We start from the raw sequence: 23432 nt of genomic DNA, 5'->3' as shown, positions 1-23432 counted from the left end.
TAAAGTAAACTAATCTCCTAACTTGGCCAACGACTTGAGAGATAAGATAACAAGCCACAATATCCCATGGTGCGGAGGTCCTTGGACCCCTATGGACCTCCAACCGAGACTAATACTTAACAGGAACTATAGTGATTTGAACAATTATTTCATGGAAAAGGAAGATCCTTTTCTGTTCTGTTTGTATGACACCAAATATGACATATGCTCATCTTTTTCTTGTAAAAACAAGCCATTTAGTATATATGGTAAGACAGGGAGACAACAAGAATCTTTACAGCTGATTGAAAAGAGAGAGAGAGAGAGAGAGAGCGAGAGAGAGAAACTTGAAGCAGTACAAGTTGGAACTTGAAACAGTGGAAGACAACCAGGTACATTGTACAAGTGGCAAATCTTCAGTTGCACCAAAGTTGTACCTCAGCTGTGCCCCCGAGCCATTTGCAGTTGTGCCATTCACTATCTAAAGGAAATGTGATTGTATTAATGTTGTTCCACAAAATATCTGCTGTTTTCCAGTGTTTGCAACAATAACATCACTAATTTATGGTATTGGGTGTCAACTACCAACTGACAACAACCTAGTTATGCTGAAATTTATCTATGAAGATTATCTCTGAGAGAAAGGGCCCCCATAACCATGAGCCTTGTGTGGGAACCCTTTATACACTTTGCCCCCCCCCCCTTTCAGGGGGTGGGGGAGAGCAGAATACAGCTGTGTACTCTGACTGTTGCATAGATGGGGAAATCCCTTGATTGGTCACTTCATATTATGGTGCACCATTTAATGCAGGAGTAGATTACAAGTAACTATAACCCCAAACAATACAAATAGGAGTAAGAAACAAAGAAATAATACTATCAAATAAATCCCCAAGGATACAATACCCATATAGGAGCAAAACCAGCCCAAAACCTAACCCGATAAGAGAGAGAAAGACCTGTTATAGAGCTGGAGAGAGAAAGGTGCGGCCAGGTCTGTGGCAGTCCGATTGAACTGTACTTTTGGGTGTAGATAGTCCCTAGGGAGGGCACAAAAACCCCCAAATATGAAGGGCTTCTGACGGTTGGTTATGGAGTTACGCACTTTCTTGATTTTCAGACCTAAGAGAGAGAATGTGAAGAATTCTGTAGGAACATCAACTTGTCTTCTTCAGATAACCTTTAAGAGAGGATCGATTGATCTTCTTAGAGTATAGAACTAGTCCTCCAAAGGATCTGTAGATCAGATCTCAAACTTGGGTAGCAATGGGGGTCGATTCGCTTCAAGAACAAGAACTCTTTGGCTGGCTGATTCTGATTTTGTATGCTTTAACATGTCTGAACTTCTAATAACAATAAACAGAAAATAAAAATAGAAAAAGAAGAATCGATGGAGGGTTGAGAAGGGTGAAAGAGAATAAAGGAATGGGTATCTCACCCCTCAGGTTTTGGGTATCACACCCCTCAAAGGTTTGGGTATCACACCCCTCAAAGGTTTAGGCATCTCACCTCTCAATAACAGTTTTTTTTAGCTAAAGAGTAATCACTCAATAATTCATTCATTCAAATCTGTCCAATAATGAAACATATGCCTCTCTATTTATAGAGCGGAAGTTTACAATCATACTAATACTAGGAGCTAGTTTTTCAATAGGACTAGACACTCCTACTACAGCTAGGAATTCAAAATAGGACTAGGACTTGACTTTATGACTCCAACATGGAGTAGGACTAACTAACTAATAGTCCATATAGGACTTTACAATCAACTAATGGCCTAATGGGCATTTATTGAATTAAATAGCAACTAATTAAATTAATGAATAAAATCCCGTTTTCTTACCTTCTACCCATATTTTAGGCCTATCAAAGTGGCCCATTTCAAAGAAAACCCATGGATCAAAGGACCAACACATACATAAGACAACCCAAGGCTTATTTGCAATAAAATAAGCCCAAGTGACTTATCTACATCAACTTGCCCTCTCTTAGAAAAAATTTGTCCTCGAATTTTGTAGAGTGTGAGGGTAATTATATCATGGTGCACGTCCCTCTTCAAGCCGTAGAAAAATTTAGGTAGCTCTTTGATGATAAAGATGTAGTTTATAATGTGAGGAACTCGATCTTCAAGATACTTTAATGGAATGACAAACTCCACACGCTCAACTTCAACATCTTCGGATGTATCCATAGGGTCATCTACATATGCACCTTTGATCTCTTCTAACTTCAATGCAACATAAAGCTCTTTTGGTTCATCTACTTGGTGGTTCCTAATCGGTTCCATTGATGGTTCAAACATAACTTCATTCTTGAACTCCTTAGAATCTTCCTCTTGGCTATTCACAATCATCACAGTTATTGTAGTGTCAAGTTCCCTAGTCTCAACCTCATTGTCCATTGTGGCAACCTTGTTGCTTTCTACTTCTCCCACATGAGTCTCATTGATGGGAACATCAATAACTAGTTCTTCTTCAACAATAGGAATGGTTGGAAAAATTTTAACACTAACCTCAACTTTTGACTCTAGTTCACTGGTCAGAGGTGTCTTCTCTTGTTGCTCATTCGCAATAGAGGCCGATGATTCCTTCATATTATTGTCAAGTGTGGGTGGCTTTTGGACATCTGGTGGAAGAAAGTACATGTTTCATTCATACTCAGATAGGTACATGCCTACCAACTCATATTGCATCTCGTCCCACGTTCTAGGTTTACACTCTTGAGCTTGAAGTTGCCTTTCACGGACTTTCCATTGCATTCGAACACAATTACTCATCTGGGAACATGCATATTGGCGTTTTTGTGTCTCTGTTAAGTTGTAGTTGTCAAAATACATATCCAATTCACGCATCCATTCAAGGAATTCCCCATGAAAATAACTTGGCTGATCATTAGATTGGGTAGCAGTGGATGTATTCTGATGGGAATCCTGTGGAGGGAAGAGCCTTCTTTGGAAATATATAGGGAGGTATTGTGTCACTAACTCGTACTTCATCTCTTCCCAAGTCCTAGGCTCATGTCCTCGAACTCGGAGTCGCTTTTCATGGACTCTCCACCAATCTCTAGCATGACCAATCAACCGGAAACAAACAACTTGAAGCTTTTGTGTCTCTGTCAAGTTATAGTAGTCAAAATATTCCTCCAGAGAATCTAACCAATCAAGGATGTAGAATGTATCCCTTTGTCCAGCGAAGTAACGAACTGATGGAACCATCTTCGGTTAGGCCCTGATAGATTGTTTGGAGCTTTCTTCAACCGTAGCTCTGATACCACTTAATGCAGGAGTAAATTACAAATAACTAAATTCGCAATTTATAACCCCAAACAATACAAATAAGAGTAAGAAACAAAGAAACTATACCATCAAATAAATCCCCAAGGATACAATACCCATATAGGAGCAAAACCAGCCCAAAACCTAACCCGATAAGAGAGAGAAAGACCTGTTATAGAGCTGGAGAGAGAAAGGTGCGGCCAGGTCTGTGGGAGTCTGATTGAGCTATACTTTTGGGTGTAGATAGTCCCTAGGGAGGGCACAAAAACCACCAAATATGAAAGGCTTCTGACGGTTGGTTATGGAGTTACGCACTTTCTTGATTTTCAGATCTAAGAGAGAGAATGTGAAGAATTTTGCAGGGACATCAACTTGTCTTCTTCAGATAACCTTCAAGAGAGGATCGATTGATCTTCTTAGAGTATAGAACCAGTCCTCCAAAGGATCTGTAGATCAGATCTCAGACTTGGGTAGCAATGAGGGTCGATTGGCTTCAAGAGCAAGAACTCTTTGGCTGGTTGATTCTGATTTTGTATGCTTTAACATGTCTGAACTTCTAATAACAATAAACAGAAAATAAAAATAGAAAAAGAAGAATCGATGGAGGGTTGAGAAGGGTGAAAGAGAATAAAGGAATGGGTATCTCACCCCTCAGGTTGTGGGTATCACACCCCTCAAAGGTTTAGGCATCTCACCTCTCAATAACAGTTTTTTTTAGCTAAAGAGTAATCACTCCATAATTCATTCATTCAAATCTGTCCAATAATGGAACATATGCCTCTCTATTTATAGTGGGGAAGTTTACAATCATACTAATACTAGGAGCTAGTTTTAGGACTAGACACTCCTACTACAACTAGGAATTCAAAATAGGACTAGGACTTGACTTTAAATAGTCCAACATGGAGTAGGACTAACTAACTAATAGTTCATATAGTTACAATCAACTAATGGCCTAATGGGCATTTATTGTATTAAATAGCAACTAATTAAACTAATGAATAAAATCCCGTTTTCCTACCTTCTACCCATATTTTAGGCCTATTAAAGTGGCCCATTTCAAAGAAAACCCATGGGATCAAAGGCCCAACACATACATAAGACAACTCAAGGCTTATTTGCAATAAAATAAGCCCAAGTGACTTTTCTACATCACCATTGGAGCTTTCCCCCTTGTTTTTAGTAGTCCTTGTCACTAAACAGTACAAACAAAGTTGACTTTATCAAACAATTTTCAAAACAATATAATGTTATGTGGAAAGTCGGATTGGCCTGAACTTTAGCATATGAATATATGATGAATCAGATTTTATGCAGACTGAGTTTTGGCACTATCCTAGACAATTATAGCTGGTTTGTAGGAGCAGGCCCAAGAGGGTATGGAGAAATACTACTCCCTATGATTCTCGTTACGCAGTCTTGGTGAACATTATATAAAGAAAAAAAAAAAAAGAGAATGTAGGATTAAAATCTTTTCACAAGATATAATCACTAGACCCAATAGATCACCATAGATAGATTAAGAACACTAAAAACAATGGGATAGAAGCTATAATCAATAAAAGTGTACCTTGTTTGGGATCCATAGTAAAGCAAAGCGTAGCGGAAAACCTTTTGATCCAGTAGCAAGGTACTTCTCCTCTATTCCCCTATGATCACTGGCTAGATGAGGAACCTGAACGCACAAGGGAGGAAACCACAAGAAACCTTGTCTCTTTCTCTTTCTCCCTCTCTCTCCAGAATGTACGTTGTGAATAATATTAGGGTTAGAGGAGGGACCTAGCTCTCTATTTGTAAAGTTTCCCAATGGACCCACTCATCACAAGTCCAATGGTTAACTAAAGCTCACACTAGCCAGCCCATATTAAACTAATTAAAGCCCGTTTGTCTCACTTAATTAGACCAAATAATTAACCTGGTTTTAATAAAGTACAAAAACCCAATTAATATAAGCCCACATAGAAATATTCTAACATTTTCCCACTTGGGCTATATTAATTGCTATTAATTTTTGAAAACTTATTTTGTCCTTAAAAAGCAATCTCAGGCTAATCATCACCTTAATGCATGTGCCTTTATAATGGTCTAGAGACATCTCTAATAGTCAATCCTGTCCCATAGAGTCTCAAACACTGAATCATGGCGGTAACTGCATCTTGTAAATGACACAGGACCTTCCATGGTCACGAGAGCTCTCAACTCTACTAACATGGATTTAATATGGTAGTGTGGCAACTGGATAACACCCATATAATGGTTCCATATGTGTTATCCCCTTGTCAGTCCAATTTTCTATCCCTTAAGTGATACAACCACATTAAAGAAAATTCTTTATGGTTCCAATGAACTTGTATGTCTTATCTTCAATAACTTGAGTTAAACTTTATGTGTTATAAGACATACCTTAAGGCTAATAACTGAATGCCCCAGCCTTTGCTTAAGGTTAACACATACCTTAAGACTTCAAACATTTATATATATAACATGCCAACATATAAAACACCCACGTGTTAAATACAACAGTTATAACAAAACTGCATTTTATTAAATAGAATTGCATGCAAAAGACAGTTAATATATAATCCCAAAAATTACCAAAAGGTAAAAGTACAAATGGAAATTTTATTACACAATAGAGCAAAATAAAATATCTCCCACTAAACAACCGCATCCTATGATGCTCCTAAGCCCATGCTAATGACATGTCTCTCAAAAACACAAGGGCGAAGGACTTTAGTCAGGGGATTAGCTACCATATCATCTGTACCAATATGCTCCGCTGTGATGTCACCTTTCTTAACCTTTTCCTTTATGATAAAATATTTGACCTCATATGCTTAGACCCTGTGATACCCTTATTGTTGTTAATAAACAACACAGAAGAATTGTTATCACAGTACAACTGGATGGGTCTAGCCACAAAATCAAACACTGTCAACTCCCTTATAAGGTTCCTGAGCCAAATTGCCTGAGTAGCTGCTCCATGGCATGCTACAAATTCTGCTTGCATAGTTGAAGAAGTTATCAATTTCTGTTTTGCACTTTTCCATGATACTGCCCCACCTTCCATTGAGAAAATATATCCTGATGTGGACTTCCTGTCATCCTGACAACCAGCAAAGTCAGAGTCTGTATAACCTACTAGCTGTAGGTCCTGAACATGTCTGTAAATCAACATATAATTCTTTGTCCCTTTTAAGTACCTCAAAACCTTCTTGGCAGTAACCAAGTGATCGTGACCAGGGTTTGACTGATATCTGCCTAGAACTCCTGTTGCAAAAGTAATATCTGGTTTAGTACAAATTTGAGCATACATGATACTTCCAAGTGCACTAGCATAGGGTACTTTCTTCATTGAATCTCTCTCAATATTACTTTTAGGGCATTGTAATAAGCTTAGTTTATCACCCTTGAGAATTGGAACATTCTCAGATTTGCAATCCAGCATACTGAACCTCTCTAGAACACAATCATTATATGCCCTCTGAGAGAAACCTAACAGTCGGTGAGAATGATCCCTATGGATCTTAATGCCAAGGACAAAAGACGCATCACTAAGTCCTTCATGTCAAACTCCCTCGATAACAGTTGCTTTGTTTCATGCAACAATCATAGATCACTGCTTGCAAACAAGATATCATCCACATAAAGTATAAGGAAAATAAATATGCTCCCAGTGACCTTGTGATATATACACTGATCTACCTGGTTCTCAACAAAACCGAATGAAGTCACAACACTATCAAACTTAAAGTGCCATTGCCTAGAAGGTTGCTTGAGCCCATAAATAGACTTATTAAGTCTACATACAAGATGATCAGAACCATTCATCGCGAAACGTTCAGGTTGAACCATATAGACCACCTCATCAAGGTTTCCATTCAGAAAAGCTGTTTTTACATCCATCTGGTGCAATTCCATATCAAAATAAGCTACCAATACCATGATTACCCTGAAAGAATCCTTCGAAGAGACTGGGGAGAATGTCCCATTATAGTCTATTCCTTATCTTTGAGTAAATCCCTTGGCTACCAGTTTGGATTTAAATCTCTCAATCTTCCCTTTGGAACTTATACACCCATTTGTAACCGATGGGCTTACAACCTTCAGGCGATTCAACAAGTTCCCAAACACCATTATGTTTCATCGATTGCATCTCACCTTTCATTGCATCCAACCACAAATCTGGCTGAGAACTAGAAATAGCATTTGAATAAGAAACTGGATCAATCACACAACCGATGTCGTAGTCATGTTCTCCCAAATAGACCATGTAGTCTGGTGGTATGGCTGACCTCCTCTCCCTGGTGGATCTCCTGAGTGGAGCCTCCACAACCACATCCTGAACCTGAGGAACCTGAGTAAGAGTTGTATCAACAATATGCTCTTGTATCTTAATAGGTGCAACAACCGGTGTAGTAGGCTCTACATCCATCTGAATAGGTAGAGTAAATGATGCAGTCATCCTAACCTCACTATTGTTCTCTATAGTCTGAGAAAAACTACCCTTCTCGGCCACGCCAAGTTCTAGAAACTTTGCTGTTTGTGATTCCAAAATTTTAGTACCTCCGCAAGGGTTATAAAATCGATACGCTTTCGAATGGTCAGGGTAAGTAACAAAGTAGCAACGAGTAATTCTGGAGTCCAACTTGCTCAAAGTTGGATTATACGACCTTACTTCTGCAGGACATCCCCAAACTCTAAGATGGTTCAAATTAGGTTTCCATCCAGTCCATAACTCTAAAGGAGTTAATGGAACAACTTTAGTAGGGACTCGGTTAAGGATGTAAAGCGCTGTCTTCAAAGCTTCACCCCATAAAAACTGAGGTAAATTGTCCTACTAACCATACTTCTCATCATATCCATAAGGGTGCGGTTATGCCTTTTGGCCACCCCATTCTGCTCAGGACTCCCAGGCATAGTAAATTGACCTATTATTCTAGAATCCTCTAAGTATTTAGCGAACAGGCCTTTTAGCTATCCATCATCTCTATGTCTGTCATAATATTCACCATCCCGGTCAGATCTAACAACTTTGATAACTTTTCCCAACTGTTTTTCGACTTCAGTCCTAAAAATCTTAAATTTATCAAGAGACTCAGACTTTTCCTTAATCAAGAACAGATAACAATATCGAGAATAGTTATCAATAAATGTGATGAAATAAAAATTTCTGCATAATGTAGCTGTATAGGGTCCACTGATGTCGGTGTGAATAACCTACAATAGGTCAGAACTACGGACTGCTAACTTTTTCTTTATCTTGGTCATTTTTCCTTTACAACAGTCTACACATGTCTCTAGGTCACCTTTAAGAGTAGGCAAGATGTCAGACTTTACCAACCTTTCAACTCTTTCCCTAGAGATGTGACCAAGTCTTTTATGCCACAACATGTAAGATTGTTCCTTAGGTAAAGGCATTTTAGGAACAATTATTTCAACATTATAAGAGACATAAATATCATGAGGAGCTAAACACAATCTATATAGTCCATAAGACATAGTACAGTAATCAATCTTATTTGAATTGAAAAACAAATTAACCATAGCGTTCTTTATTTCAAAAGGGTAACCACACAAGTCTAAAACTGAAACGGAAATTAAATTCCGCCTAAAGGACGGTATATAAAAAGTGTTTCTTAACATCAATTTAAAACCAGAGTCTAGAATTAAAATGACATCTCCCACGAATTCTACGTCAGCTTGTTCATTGTTCCCCACAGTGAGCTTTGATTCATCCTTATTTGGCTTCCTCCGGTTTATGAATCTCTGTATGGTAAAAGCAATATGGTTAGTTGCACCGCTAGCTAGCCACCAAGAACTGGATGGGGCTTCTGATAAATTGGATTCACAAACAAGTGCCAAAGAATCATTATCTGCATGCTCACGTTTAGATAACCAAGTCTTGTACTTAGGGCATTCCTTCTTCATATGACCATTTTTCTTACAAAAGAAGCAGTGACTACCCTCCTTCTTAAAAGAAGTTTTTTTAGGACCCAAATTGCTAGATTGACCAGACTCCTTATTGATTTCCTGAGCAACTTTATTAGTATGAGATTTAGGTTTTTTACCTCTACGAAAACTGGAGCTAGAAGCAAACAACTCTGTGTGGGTTTTCTCTTTCTTCAGTTTTTCTTCCTCAGTAACAACTCTAGAGATCAAGTCATTAATGGTCCAAGTCTCATCTTGGGAGTTATAATTGGTTTTGATGATCCTAAATTCAGAAAGAAGGAAGGGTATTTAAGGCTTGATGGACAATGCAAGGATCAGGAAGAGAAATATTTAAGGCTTTGAGTTTGGTTTGGTAATCCACCATCCGAATGATATAGTCCTTAACACCTCCAGAACCATCATACCTAAAATTGAAAAGTACCTGTAGAAGAGTCCCTATTTCAGCATTTGATGAGACTTTGTACCTGAGTGCCACTACATCCATCATTTTCTTAGCAGTGCAATTAGTAGGCAAACCACTTTTTAGGTGATCTTTGATCGACCTTTTCATGGACAGTAAACATATGCGATTGCTCTTTACCCATTCAGTATACACCAAATTTTCATCATCAATGCTTTGATAAGTGAGATCCGCTGGTTTATTTATAATAAGGGATGTGTGAACATCTGCCATTTCCATAGTAAACAATACATCCTCTTTCCATTTCTTGAAATTGGACCTAGTAAGAACCTCAATAGTAACCATATTATTATTGACAGAAAATATGACTGAAAAATAAACAATATATATCATTAGCATAATGTGAGTACCGTGTAACTAAAAAAATATATAAGTACACCAATTGAGAGTTTACAAACATCATTATGTAAACACCTTTGGGCTGAATTTATAATATGCAATTGTAGAACCCTCCACATATCAGCGGCCATGAAAACATATTCCAACCTTTGATGGGCTATCACCTTTGGGTGTATAGACTACTTGGGTTAGTCAATTTTCAACCATATGATGTCTATCTGATCCTCTAAGTACTAATACACAATCACCTCCTTTGGGTGTATGACCATACATTAGAACTATAGACATCCCACTACCATATAAGACTGATATTCCACAAATTCAATGAAGAAGACCACTTTGGTGGCTACAACTTAATCAAATTCATGAAACTCTCTCATACCGGGACATAATTAATATCACTCACATCAAACCAAATAATATGTAATTTTAGACTTGAAGACAATGGGCTAAAAATTGTCCCTAAAATTACATTAAATGCTAATAACATTGTTTAATACTTTAATCATCCAATAGGATATTACTTTAATCATCCAATAGGATATTTCTTCATTTATTTTTAATCCCATGAACAGTACCATGAGTACTATTCATCTTCAATAATTAAGGTTTTAAACCTAATAATCCTTATTGATTAGGATTTCAAACCTAATCATCCTTAATCAATTAGGGTTTCAAAATATACTATTCATCCTCAATAATTAAGGTTTTAAATCTAATCATCCTTAATCAATTAGGGTTTCAAAATAATCATCCCCAATTAATTAGGGTTTCAAAACAGCCATCCCTAATCGATCAGAGTTTTGATTATGGTTTTAAATCTAATCATCTTTATTCATAGATTCAATCCAAAAACTATAATCTATCCCTCATAAATTTTATTAGGGTTTTAAACCTAATCACCTATAATCCATGGATTCAATCCAGAAACTTGAATCTATCCCTTGCAAACATGATTAGGGTTCTAAACCTAGTCTATGGTTGCTCTGATACCATATGTAGGATTAAAATTTCTCCACAAGATATAATCCCTAGAATAGATCACTATAGATAGATTAAGAACATCAAGAACAATGGGATAGAAACTATAATCAATAAAAACGTAACTTGTTTGGGATCCATAGTAAAGCAAAGCGCAGCGGAAAACCTTTTGATCTAGTAGCAAGGTTCTCCTTCATTCCCCTATGATCACTGGCTAGATGAGGAACCTGAAAGCACAACGGAGGAAGCCACAAGAAACCCTATCTCTTTCTCTTTCTCATTCTCTCTCCAGAATGTACGTTGTGAATAATATTAGGGTTAGAGGAGGGACCTAGCTCTCTATTTATAAAGTTTCCCAATGGACCCACTCATCACAAGTCCAATGGTTAATTAAAGCCCACACTAGTCAGCCCATATTAAACTAATTAAAGCCCGTTTGTCTCACTTAATTAGACCAAATAATTATCTTGGTTTTAATAAAGTACAAAAACCCAATTAATATAAGCCCAATAGAAATATTCTAACAGAGAATTCATCAAACTAGTTTCTATTCCTTTATTTGAAGTCTAGATATATATCATCAAGAAAAATCAAGTAGTCACTAAAATTACTAGAATAATGCAACCATATAAATGGTTTAAGATATAAAAAAAATGACCTATGAAAATTTAAGCACCAGAATCTTGGATGGTTAGCATTGAAAAATTATCGATACTTCTTATCATGCTAAAGTTGTATTTTGTCTGATAATTGTAAAAACCTGTCATCTTTCCCTATATCTCATGGAATATATTCTTACCAAGAGTACTTTGAAAAAAAAAAAAAAGTTCTCACAGGGACTTGCCTTTATGCAGATATTTAGTCTGGGACAGGATAAGTACCTCAAGAGTTTGAATTTTGAATGTATTGAAGATGCAAGGGCAACCACCAATCATATTAGTTCTAGGTGTAATATGTTCCTAAAAGAATAGAATTCTGTATCTATCTGAGGCATGATAACCTTTTTCGCAAAAACAAATAAGTATTTTAACCTAAGACAACAAATAAAAAATCGTATTTCCTGGTGTTTGTCACTGTAAAAAAAAAAAACACATGCATTCATTGAAACCTTACTGAAACAATATTAACCTCTATGATGAGATGCTAAACAGATCCCTAAAATGCGAACACTAGATGGAATTTGTGTAATGGACTATGATCCACAAAACATGCGGATAATATCCCGAACATGTAACAGTTTTTAAGGTTGATTTTCATATGCTTAAGAAAGTATTGAGAAAAAAAAAAAAAATTTGAAAATCTTACATGATCAAGTAGCAGAACATCCTCTTCCTCTTCAAGCCGAGAGAAATCTATTGCACGTTGGCCAGTTACAAGTTCCAAAAGTGTTATACCATATCCAAAAACATCAGTTTTCTCTGATGATTTTCCCGTGGAGAGATACTCTGGTGCAATATGTCCCATGGTTCCACGAACATGGGTTGTAACATGAGTCAATCTTGGATCAACAAGTTTTGCTAGTCCAAAATCACAGAGAACTGCTTCAAAATTGTCATCCAAAAGGATGTTCGCAGCCTTCAGATCTCGGTGTATAATTTTAGGACTACAGTGCTCATGCAGATATTCCAAGCCATGAGCTGCACCAAAAGCCACACGTTTTCTTGTCTGCCAGTCCAAGCCTTTCTCACTAGGCTTTAAATCTGTAACAAGGACCAAAACAAAAATCTAGTGATAAATTGAGGTTGAGTAAAGTATTGGCAGGACAACAACAACTCAGCCTTATCCCAACTAAATGGGGTTGGCTACATGGATCCAATCAAAGGCAGCAAAAGAAAAATCGACAAAAAAAAAAAAATGGTAATAAAAAAATACAAACAGAAAATTCATGATTGACTGATGCTATGCATTAGCACACGGCTTTCCAAGAAACATGTTTGCAAAAGTAGGTTAAGGATAATGGATAAATATTTGTATGAGATTGTTTAGAGCAAGCTCAACCCCCAAGAATGTCTATAAATTCCAATGCAACAACATCAGACAAGCACTGATGTGGTTCATTCTAGAGATGAAAACCAATTCACTACATGAAACTGACTACCTTGAATTGTAGAAAGACAAAGGAGGTTTTAAAGTTTAAAAATGGGTGCCTGTCATGGAAGATCTAGGTAGAGTCAAAGAGAGGAAGAGGGCCAGTGGTGATGCTGCCAATGGCCTGAGGCTGGCTATGGACAATGGAACCCTTAGGGCTTCGTCGCCGACGACAATGATAATATGCCCTACCTTTGCTAGGAGAGTGGGTACCGGGGAGAGACAGATGAGGCAGATGTGGAGGCGAAGGGCAAAGGGATTGTGGATGGTCCAAAGAAGGAATGTTGACCAGGATGGTTGAAGGTTGGTCAGGAGTGGGAGGCTTGGAGTGCACATGAGATTGTATCCACGAGCCTTTTATTTACTCTACCACCACTTTTTTTGGGTGCACTTGTTTTCTTCATAATCTTCATCCTGGCATTGAGATCGTCTCCACGCTCTATGAAGTGCGTTTTCCTTGTGTATTCCTGCACCCAGAAAGGATATCAATGTTATGACCCAATTACTCGTCAACATTTTGTTGGTGCTGATGTTACATTTCTTGAAAATACTCCATCCTTTGGTATTGCTGTTACTGACTTAAGACCTGCTTGTCTTAGTCCCCCCCCCCCTCTCCTATTCCTAAGTTCATTCTTCTTGTGGATCCTACTCTTATGTCCAAAGGATGTTATTACAGGTATAGAAGCACGTCCCTAACCGTCACCACCAGTTGCAACCACTCCTTCATTGCCACTTCCTTATAGTCAAACTCTTCCAGTGATGACTTGCTTACTGCTTTATTGAAAGCTATTCAGTCATGTACTAAAAAATCTTGGGTTCTTCTCCCAGTGATGACTTATCCTATTTCTGTCACAGTCCTACTTCTCTTCAAAATTTTATTTTATCCCTGACTTCTCACTCTATTTCTAACAAGTATCAAGATGCTTTATCTAATCCTAGGTGGAAATCGGTGATGTAGAGATGGATGCCTTGCTTTCTCACAAGACTTAGACTTTGGTTGACCTACCTCCAGGTAAGGACCTTGTGCGGTATCATTGGGTGTATACCATCAAGTATAACCTTGACAGATCTGTTAGCGCCTAAAGGCTTGCTTGGTTGCTAAGAGATATACTCAAACCTATGAGAGGAGCCCTGGCAGAGAGATCCACAAGGATATGGAGCTGCAGTCGACTCTGTGAAGTTGAAGACGACGATCCCAATGACACAAAAAGATTTGTTTCCGGCCAACCTGCCATGGACCACCATCCAGAGCACGCATCTTGTCATTTTCATCAGAAAATTTGAAGATGAAAAATCCATTATCTAATAAGTATCAAGGTGACCTTGTAGTCTCCATTGCTTGGTCAGAGAGACCTTGGCAATATTGGATGAAGTTCAGCTTCCAATGAAGTGGCTGACCAAGGAATTAGACCACATACGTGCTTCATTGTCCAGAAGGCTAGGAGGGGCCGTAGCCCGTAGGGCAGTGAGAAATCTCAGAATTTCTGATGATGGAAGGAGGGACAAAGTGGAGAGGGAGGCCTTCTCTGGAAGGCATGGGGGCCTGGCTGAAAGGGTAGATCAAGCCATCCACCCTAGGAAGGGGAGGGAGCTGCACGAGTAGCAGGTTGGGAAGGACGGTTGGAGGAGTGGGGGGGGGATCTGGGAGATGGCGAAGAAAGAGGGAGGGAAGAGGAAGGGTGTGAGGCAGTGGTCTTGGGTGGTGGCAGCACCACATCAGGTGGTCCAGCCATGGGGGCAGGCGGTCACGGGAGTGGAAGGGCAGTCATGGGAGGGGAGGGCTAAACATAGGAATATATATATATATATATATTTTGTGTTTGTACTGTGTCAGTTAGGGCAAAAACAGGTACGTATCAGACCAATAGGATCGATTACTTAAAGCCTTGCCCATGACAACACAAGTTGTTAGATATCTGTACAGGTATCAGGCGTATCACGCTCTTTTCTGATCACTCACATCCTATGATTTGAGAACTTTGACCATGATTTATGCAACATTGTCACTGATAAATGTTAGAACAAGGTTGAGACCGTATGTCCATTAGATGCATTTCTGTGCACATCCACCATTTAACCCATCTCTTTCAAATATTTGCAAAGAGATCCACGATAAATCATAAATATATTTTCAGTCTTTATCTCAACAAGAAAATACAACATGTTTCACTATGTTTCAATGAATTCTGGTATTGTTATTAATGTTTCCTGAAATTTGCATGGTGCAGCCTATACTGCATCCTCCTAGAAGTTAATGGGCCATGATTGCTGAATCTATTTTCTGAAATGAATATCCTTCACGAACTGAAACTGAAAATAATCTAGTCACCATAATTATAGAATTTGACTATAGAGATAATTATCTTCCACTAATAAAATATAACTTAAGATGACCACATTGAAAATTAGAATTAGTTTTTAATGAAGCTCAGATTATAATTCATAGAGGGGGTACCTCGTAAACGATATGCAACGCTGAGATTTTGCATGAATGGATAAACAAGAATTCTCTCTGATGAAGTAGTACAGAATCCAATCAAACGAAGAAGATTTCGATGGACTGCTACACTTATCAGCTCTACTTCCCTCTGAAAAGCAGCCTCTCCACCGGGATTATGATAATCAGTTAATCGTTTCACAGCAACCTTTGTGTTGTCCAAGAGAACACCTCTATAAACTTTTCCAAAGCCCCCCTGTCCAATAACGTTGCCTTCACTGAAATTGTCAGTTGCAAGTTGGAGTTCACGCCATGAAAATCTTCTCAACTGTCCAAAGCAAAGTTTGCACTCATCTTCACCTAAATTGAAAGAAAGCACAAGATGTTTATTCCAAGAGAACTTTAGGATATTTCTTCTTGAAAATTAAAAAAAAAAAGATTCAGAATCTGACTTTTGCTGCTTCAATTTTAGAAGATCATCTACAGATTGTAAAACCATTTAAACAACCATGAAATATGTCAGGAATCAAAATAATCTTGTAAAAGATCAAGGTATGGCTGGATGGTTCCTTCTTCTCTTCATTGACGTATATGAGACAATTTGGTAATTTGAAATGTAGAGAGGATGAGAATCGAAACTAGTTTAAAATAGAGGTCAGAGAGCTTATTAGGTAACACTACTGAGCCAATGAGTTGTTTGATATAATGCAACAACTAACTGGGTAATTAAGAGTTCCTAATAACATAATCACAGTAGAGAAAAACAATCAAACTCTGCATTGGAGCTTGTGATTATTTAATGCTGGGGATCTTGTTTCGGATAATCCTGTAAACCCAGATTGAATAATACTTCTATAATGCCTACTGATGCATTAGTCATTCTTCAGAATAGAGAATAAACATGACCCAATCAATGCCCCTAGAGTTTAGGCATGAGTTCCCTGGGTTTCAGGGTGTGATCGATGAATGCTTACATTCATACTCGTACTTTGTTTAGAATGTGATCAAAATATCAAATAATTTTTCAATATTCGGTAACCAAATAATCATTCAATTGATGGATTACGTGTTGTAACCCGGCAGTCACTGAGAGGGGGGGTGAATCAGTGAGTTCAATTCCGATACCTAAAAACCTGTCCGATGTCTGGCCAAGAAAAACCTGATGTACCTGTCCCTGTTTGCACACAGTCGTATGCACACTCAGCCTCTCATAGGCACTTCCAAGTATGCACACCCATTCCACATTCCACGCACTTCAATATCAAATGCAAACAACAAACACCCACAACACAGGATTTTTACGAGGTTCGGCAATTTGCCTACATCCCCGGAGTAGTGCCTGTAAAGGCTTCGTACCTACTCAATACACTACTTTTGACTGCACCCACAGTCGGGAGCACCCACACCCAATTTTCTCAAGCCGAAGCTGAGATGGCACTCGTAGTGCCGATACAATGTGTAGCACCCACTACACGGGAGCACCCACTCCCGGTGCTTAGCACCCACTAAGCACACAATAAATAATACAATTAAATTGGGCTTATATCAATGCCCTACAGTCAAGCTTTGCCTAGCATATGCATCCACAACTAGCTAGCATGCTTACAGTTCATCCACAACTAACCTAGCATGTATACATTCATCCACAACTAACCCTAACATACATACATATATGTAATGTAAAATCCAGGGTTAGAGAATCTCACAACCGATTTCCTGGGATGACTGGAAACTTGTACTGACAAGTTTGGTGCTCACACCTTCTCTCTCCTTGGCTTCTTGCTCTTCAAAGCAAACACATCCTTGCTTTCTTCTCTTCTTCCTTGGCTTTGAGTTAATGTACCATTAACACACTTCAACCACCTCTTTTACCTCCTTTAATGGCCTAAGAACATTTATCATCAAGAATGCATGTTCATTCAAGGACCAACAAAGAGGGGGAAGCTTCTCCTACCAAAACCGTAGCTTCTTTCACTCAAAATCCAGTTTTCTTGCTTCCATGGTGTAGGGCTTGAAAAAACGAAGAAGCTGCAACTTGGTTCACCCAAATCCGACTTAAGATGAAGGAGATATGACCTTTTGAAGTTGGAGCAATGAGATAGCCCGAAATGGAATCTTCGTACGGGTGGCGTAGGCTACACCGGCGGTGCGCGCAACAGGGGCGAAATCTGACCGTAGATCTCATATAAGAGATCTTATAATCCAAGCCGTCCGATTAAACCAACGGACAACAGATCCAAACCGTTAGATTTGAATCTTGATGACGTCATCATGACGTAAGCGCTGACATCGTCAGAAGTGTTGTCGATCTATGATTCGTTGCTTTTCTGGATTTTAAGGGAGCTTGTCTCCCACTCACAAAAGTGAAAATGCATATTGACCGTTGGATCCGAATCTTCCATGATGGCTTTAATCAGATTTCATGAGATCATTAAGATCGGAATCCTTTTTATACCTTCCATATACGCGCGAAACACAATAACATACCTTGATATAGTGTAGCGCCAGTGCATCAAGAATTATGCATCTAACCAATCAAATCCCACGCGCAAGCATCTATCTCGTCCATATCACACCAAAATCTCAGCAGCCTTTGGATGGGCATCAAGCCTACGTGGTCGAATCTTGACCATCCATTTTACTTCCCTTTACTCCTCTTTATTACAATCAAGCCCCTGCCTCCATATGTTTCAGTGCTTAAAGGCCCCTTGCAACTCAGACCTTTAAAATCTTTAAATTACACAAAAGCCCTTCAAATTTCAAAATTAAATTCCGAAAAATCCACCCAACACCGAGAGCAACTGATGGATTTTCGGTTTGGATTTTCGAACCGACTTTACGGAAACGCTTATAACTTTTTCATACAATATCCGATCGAGATGAAACGAAGTGCGTTGGAATCGTAACTGGATGCTCTACGACTTTTCAGAAGACTCAATCATCTGAATCATCCATGTAAAAAGACCAAAATGCCCCTACACCTTTCCAATGACGTATCTTTCTCATACGGAATCGGAATGCTATGAAATCAGAACCGTTGGAAAGATTGTATTTTTGTCGTATTGTTACATGTAGAACGCTTCCTTTAAAAAATTCATCTTCAATGCCGAAACTGCCCTTGACTGCCATAAATGCCGTAACTTCTTCATACGGTATCGGAATGTGACGGAATCAAATGCACTGGACTAGGAAAATTACAATCTATATTTTTCATGAAGAACCAATCTTCCAAAAATGTCATTTTCATTGCTGAAAATGCCCTCGATCGTAAATAGGCCAATTTTGCCAGTTTTGACCCAGAAACCCGCACCACCTATTAATGATGTATTAAACCACTCCATGCATACCAAGCTGCTCTGTTATCTCATCGGTGACACTGGATACTGCCATGTCATCATTTTCATCCACGTCACCCAAACTGGCCACGTCATCACCGCCACGTGGCCGAGTTGCCAACAAGGACAACCATAAAACAACCTTACGTTCATACTCATACTTAGTTCCTTTAGGGATTGCTCAAATAGTCATTCAACTTCAGAGTATTAACTATTAAGTACAAGGTCAAATAATCCACCGAAGGAATGATGCAAAATACTGAAAATGAAAATTACCTGCTACATCAACAAACTTGTCATTTTTGGGTTTATGAATTTGATAGTATCGATATGCAAACATTGCTCCAGTTGATAGGAGCAAAATTGCACCAAAAGCTGCAGCTATGAGTCCAAGTCTTGACTTTCTAGTGGACGCTGCCAATATATCACTGCATTAGCTGATAAGTTTTTGGTTCATTGAGGGAAACGAAAGGGATATAATGCTATAGAAGTGTACCAGGAACAGAAGATTTTGAAACACAAGGCTGCTGCCACTGAGATCCACAATTGAGATGAGTTCCTGTAAAACTGAGAATAACTTTCTTACAGTCAAGCCATCAAGTATAAAATACTATTGGATAAAACAAGTAATGTTTTGGGTCTTTCCATGTTAGATCAGTTATAAGAATTTTGGTATGACAAAGCATTCTTGATTCTAAAACCATTCTCAAGTAACATTGAACAAGTGAAAGGAATTAGCAATTAGTGCTTTGAAATAACTCATGCCAGTGGGGTTTCAATAAGAAATCCGAGTTCAGTAATATGCAAGCGAAGCTAAAAACATTGAAATTCAAATGGTATCTCTGCTGACTGGAGAATCCATTGATAATTTATTTGTTGTTTTTGACAATTAAATCGTTTGATAGTAGTTGAATTATCTGTGAAATTCAGTCATTTGCTCCCTTTGGCTTCTTTTCTTACTTGGCAGAATCCAGTTGTGGAATTAGGAATTTTTTATCGTTCAGCACATCCAGGAATGTGGATCCTTATTACTTTACCCTTGCAGTCATCTAATTCCTTTAAGGTACTTTTGGCGCACAATGCTGTTTAAACTACAAATGAACTGCCCTCATCTCTGACTGATGATGGATCCCCACTGTGATACTTTCTTCTGTTATGACCTAATAAGGATTTCTTAATGTATTTCACTGCACATGCTGTCACCATCTTCACTGTATTATTTCCCTCGACATTTATTTAGGGTTCGGCCTTGAAAGGTTCAAACGAGTAAGAGACCCATCAGGGTTAACCTTAGCCACATAAACCCAACGACAACCAATAGCCTTCTTTCCAGGAGGCAATGGTACAAGATCCCAAGTCTGATTTTCTTCCAAAGCAAGCAATTCGTTTTCCATTGCTGTCCTCAAGCCAGGACAAGATGGTGCCTCTGCAAGATTATTAGGAACAAGATGACAAGAAATAGTGGAAAGACATGAATGAAAAGAAGACAACAGGCCAGAATAAAACACAACATCAGCAATAGGATGTTGGGTACAGCTCCTAACACCCTTACGTTGTGCAATAGGAGGATATAAATCAGAGAGAGGAAAACCTGAAGTAGGATCCATAGACGAAGATGATGAGGTAGGTGCCATAGAGAGGGGATGTTGATGCTTCTCGAGCACAACGAGTATAAACCTGTGGAGCAACCGATGGAGGAGGAGGAGGTGGTGGCAACTCTTCTTCTGTGGCAACTTGTGGAGTAGAATGATTGATAACATAAAGTGGAATATCATCATCCAACTCAGACAAAACAAATGACTCATTTGGATAAAGTGTGGGCTCAAAGGACACATCAACAGTAACAAAGTATTTTTGAAGAACATGAGAATAACACCGGTATCCCTTTTGGGTACGTGAGTAACCCAAAAAGAGACATTTAAGAGCTCTAGGATCTAACTTTGATAAACTTGGATGATGATCACGAATAAAGCAAACACATCCAAATACTTGAGGGGGAAGAACAAAATGTGGGTCAGAAAGAAATAATAAAGAATGAGGACTACCACCACACAAAACAGAGGATGACATACGATTAATAAGATAATAACCAGTGAGAATACCATCAGCCCAAAAGTATTTGGCTACCTTCATTTCAAACATAAGTGACTGAGTAAGCTCCATCAAATAACGATTGCTTCTTTCAACCACTCCATTTTGTTGAGGAGTATCTAAACAAGAAGACTGATGTATCATACCATAACCAGCCATACACTGAGAAAATTGGCTAGAAAAATACTCTTTTGTATTGTCACTTCGTAATATTTTGATATTCATATTGGACTGATTTTGAATTTCAGCAACAAAAGCACAAAAGATAGCAAATAACGCAGAATGATTTTTCATTAAATAAATTTAGGTCAACCTGGAATAGTCATCAACAAAAGCAACGAAATACTTAAAACCTAACTTCGATGTTACAGGACAATGACCCTATACATCCGAGTGAACCAACGAAAAAGGGGACGCAGATCATTTATTGACCCGAGGAGAATAACTGACACAATTCTAAATTGACACGACTCACATTCTAAACTAGAAAGAGAATTAAAACTGGGATCAAGCTTCTGTAAACTTTGTAAAGACAGATGGCTCAACCAACAGTGAACCTGATGAGGAGTTGGACTACCTGAACAGGCTATGGAAAGAGAATTGTCTTAAAAAAGGTACAATCCCCTAACTCTACGACTTCTACCAAGCATCTTCTTCGTCGTTAGCTCCTGAAAAACACATGAGTCGGAATAAAAGGTTACAGAACAATTGTAAGCCTGTGTAAACTTGCTTACAGCCAGAAGGTTAAATGGTAACTGCGACAAATAAAGAACAGATGATAACGATAAGGAGGAATTAAGATAAACAATGCCAATGCCATTGACCTTAACAATTGAACCATTGGTCAATGTGACATTAGCAGAGGATTCCTTAAAAGAAGAAAATATACCTGAAATACTAGATATATAATCCGATGCGCTTGAATCAATTATCCAGGTAGGAGAAGAAGAGGAATGACATGACATAGCATTACCTGTCTGAACAAGAGTAAAAATAGAAGGTTGAGGTGCTTGAGTCTAAAACTGATTGTACCGTGCAAGTTCTTCATCGGTCATCTTGATCATCTTACCCTCAGATTGTCCAGGTTGAGAAGGTTCATCAACTATGGTTAAATTAGTGAACTGCTTCTGAGGAGGTTTGCCATGAAATTTCCAATAGAATCGTTGGATGTGTCATGATTTACCACAATGGTGGCATGTGTGTACTTCAAGGTTTTAAAACTCGATCTCGCCAGCCATCTCGCTATCCCAAAAAAAGAGATCTCGCCGAAACCTTGTAATTTTCAGGCGGTTGACTCACTAGTAGATCTCGGTGGGTATATGGCCTTAGTAGGCCCTGAAACTGTGTATTTACCCCATTTTAGCCATTCTAAAGACAATGGAAACATCAGATTTGCTAAAAACAAACTCAAAATGGTACTTTGACAATGTATCCTATATAAGTATGCGGCGAGTTTTCGAACACTTCATCTAGTATGATATATTCATCAATCCATCTTCCATAATCACCATTTTGACACAACTTAATCATTAGAATATATAAAAGCCATATTTCAAATTCCTATTGCTGATTAATGAATCACAGACATTAGAGTGTTCTTGAGGGGAAAAGTCACCACCAATCTTGGATATCTTGGCTTCAATACAACTTAGAGTGAAGATCCCAGCCAAAGAATAGATGTCCCACAGTTTTTTTGTTGATTTTCTCTCAAAAATGGGAGCTAGAGGAAAAAAGAGGAGAAACCAGGCGAAACCAGCGGAAATCTCGCCAGGTCGAGTCGAAACATGGCTTTAATAGTATAGTGTGGCCCAAAAATGGTTCGAGACGAGTTATTAGACCGAGATCTCGAAATCTCGCTCGAGATATTGCAGTTTTTCTACCTCGCCTGTGTGAACAACTCGCATTTTCAGAAAAACGAGATCTCAGCGAGATCTCGCCGAGCTCTTGAACTATGGCGTACTTCCTCTAAACTATCTGAAGAGTTTCCAGTAGATCGTCCCTTATTACCACCATTGCCTGTACCACTTGGAGCTCCACAATTATTACTATGTGCTGTAAGTGTGGAGTTTTCCATTGGTGTAAAATCAAGACTTCTCTTGAGATACCCGTAGGACTCAGGAAAAAGTATCTGCAAGAGACCTTGTCACATCCAAGAATCTTAGAATGAACAGTCATATTCTATTCCTAGACGTCCCAAAAAGCCCATAACTGTGAGCTGGCTCCCGTCGGCTTTGCATCATCTTCACATCACTACTAATAAGAAGTAGAGAATTCAGCTCCTCATACATCCTCTTGAAATAAAAAAGTACTGAGTTAGAGGCCGACCCTTCTGATCAGTCCGATAAAACTCTTGGGACAACTTATGGATGAGAGAGATGTTGTTCTATCCAAAATACAAAACCTTCAAATAGTCCCACAGCTCCTTCATAGTATCGATGTGAGTCACAATATCAATTATGGAGTTATCCATCGAGTTTAATATCTGTCCCAAAATAT

At 38.5% G+C, this 23432-nt stretch overlaps 1 protein-coding gene and 1 long non-coding RNA gene across 8 annotated transcripts in view; one reads left to right on the top strand and one right to left on the bottom strand.

The window, feature by feature from the left end:
* LOC122084254 (probable LRR receptor-like serine/threonine-protein kinase At5g63710) overlaps positions 1-23432 on the bottom strand; it is a 38949-nt gene that overhangs the window by 1593 nt on the left and 13924 nt on the right. For all 7 annotated transcript variants that reach the window (XM_042652351.1, XM_042652349.1, XM_042652350.1 and 4 more), the window contains 4 exons: positions 19342-19412; positions 19122-19259; positions 15529-15870; positions 12291-12685 (listed from right to left, as the gene is read on the bottom strand). In XM_042652351.1, the coding sequence (XP_042508285.1) occupies positions 12291-12685; positions 15529-15870; positions 19122-19259; positions 19342-19412 (946 nt within the window). The remainder of the gene's footprint in view (positions 1-12290; positions 12686-15528; positions 15871-19121; positions 19260-19341; positions 19413-23432) is intronic.
* Positions 1-23432, top strand: part of LOC122084255 — a 42700-nt gene that overhangs the window by 6470 nt on the left and 12798 nt on the right. The gene's annotated exons all lie outside the window — the stretch shown is intronic.

Source organism: Macadamia integrifolia, chromosome 7 (genome assembly GCF_013358625.1).
Source record: "Macadamia integrifolia cultivar HAES 741 chromosome 7, SCU_Mint_v3, whole genome shotgun sequence".
NCBI classification, from domain to species: domain Eukaryota; kingdom Viridiplantae; phylum Streptophyta; class Magnoliopsida; order Proteales; family Proteaceae; genus Macadamia; species Macadamia integrifolia.
Note: the sequence above shows the minus strand (reverse complement) of the source record. Positions and strands in the feature narration are given on the sequence as shown.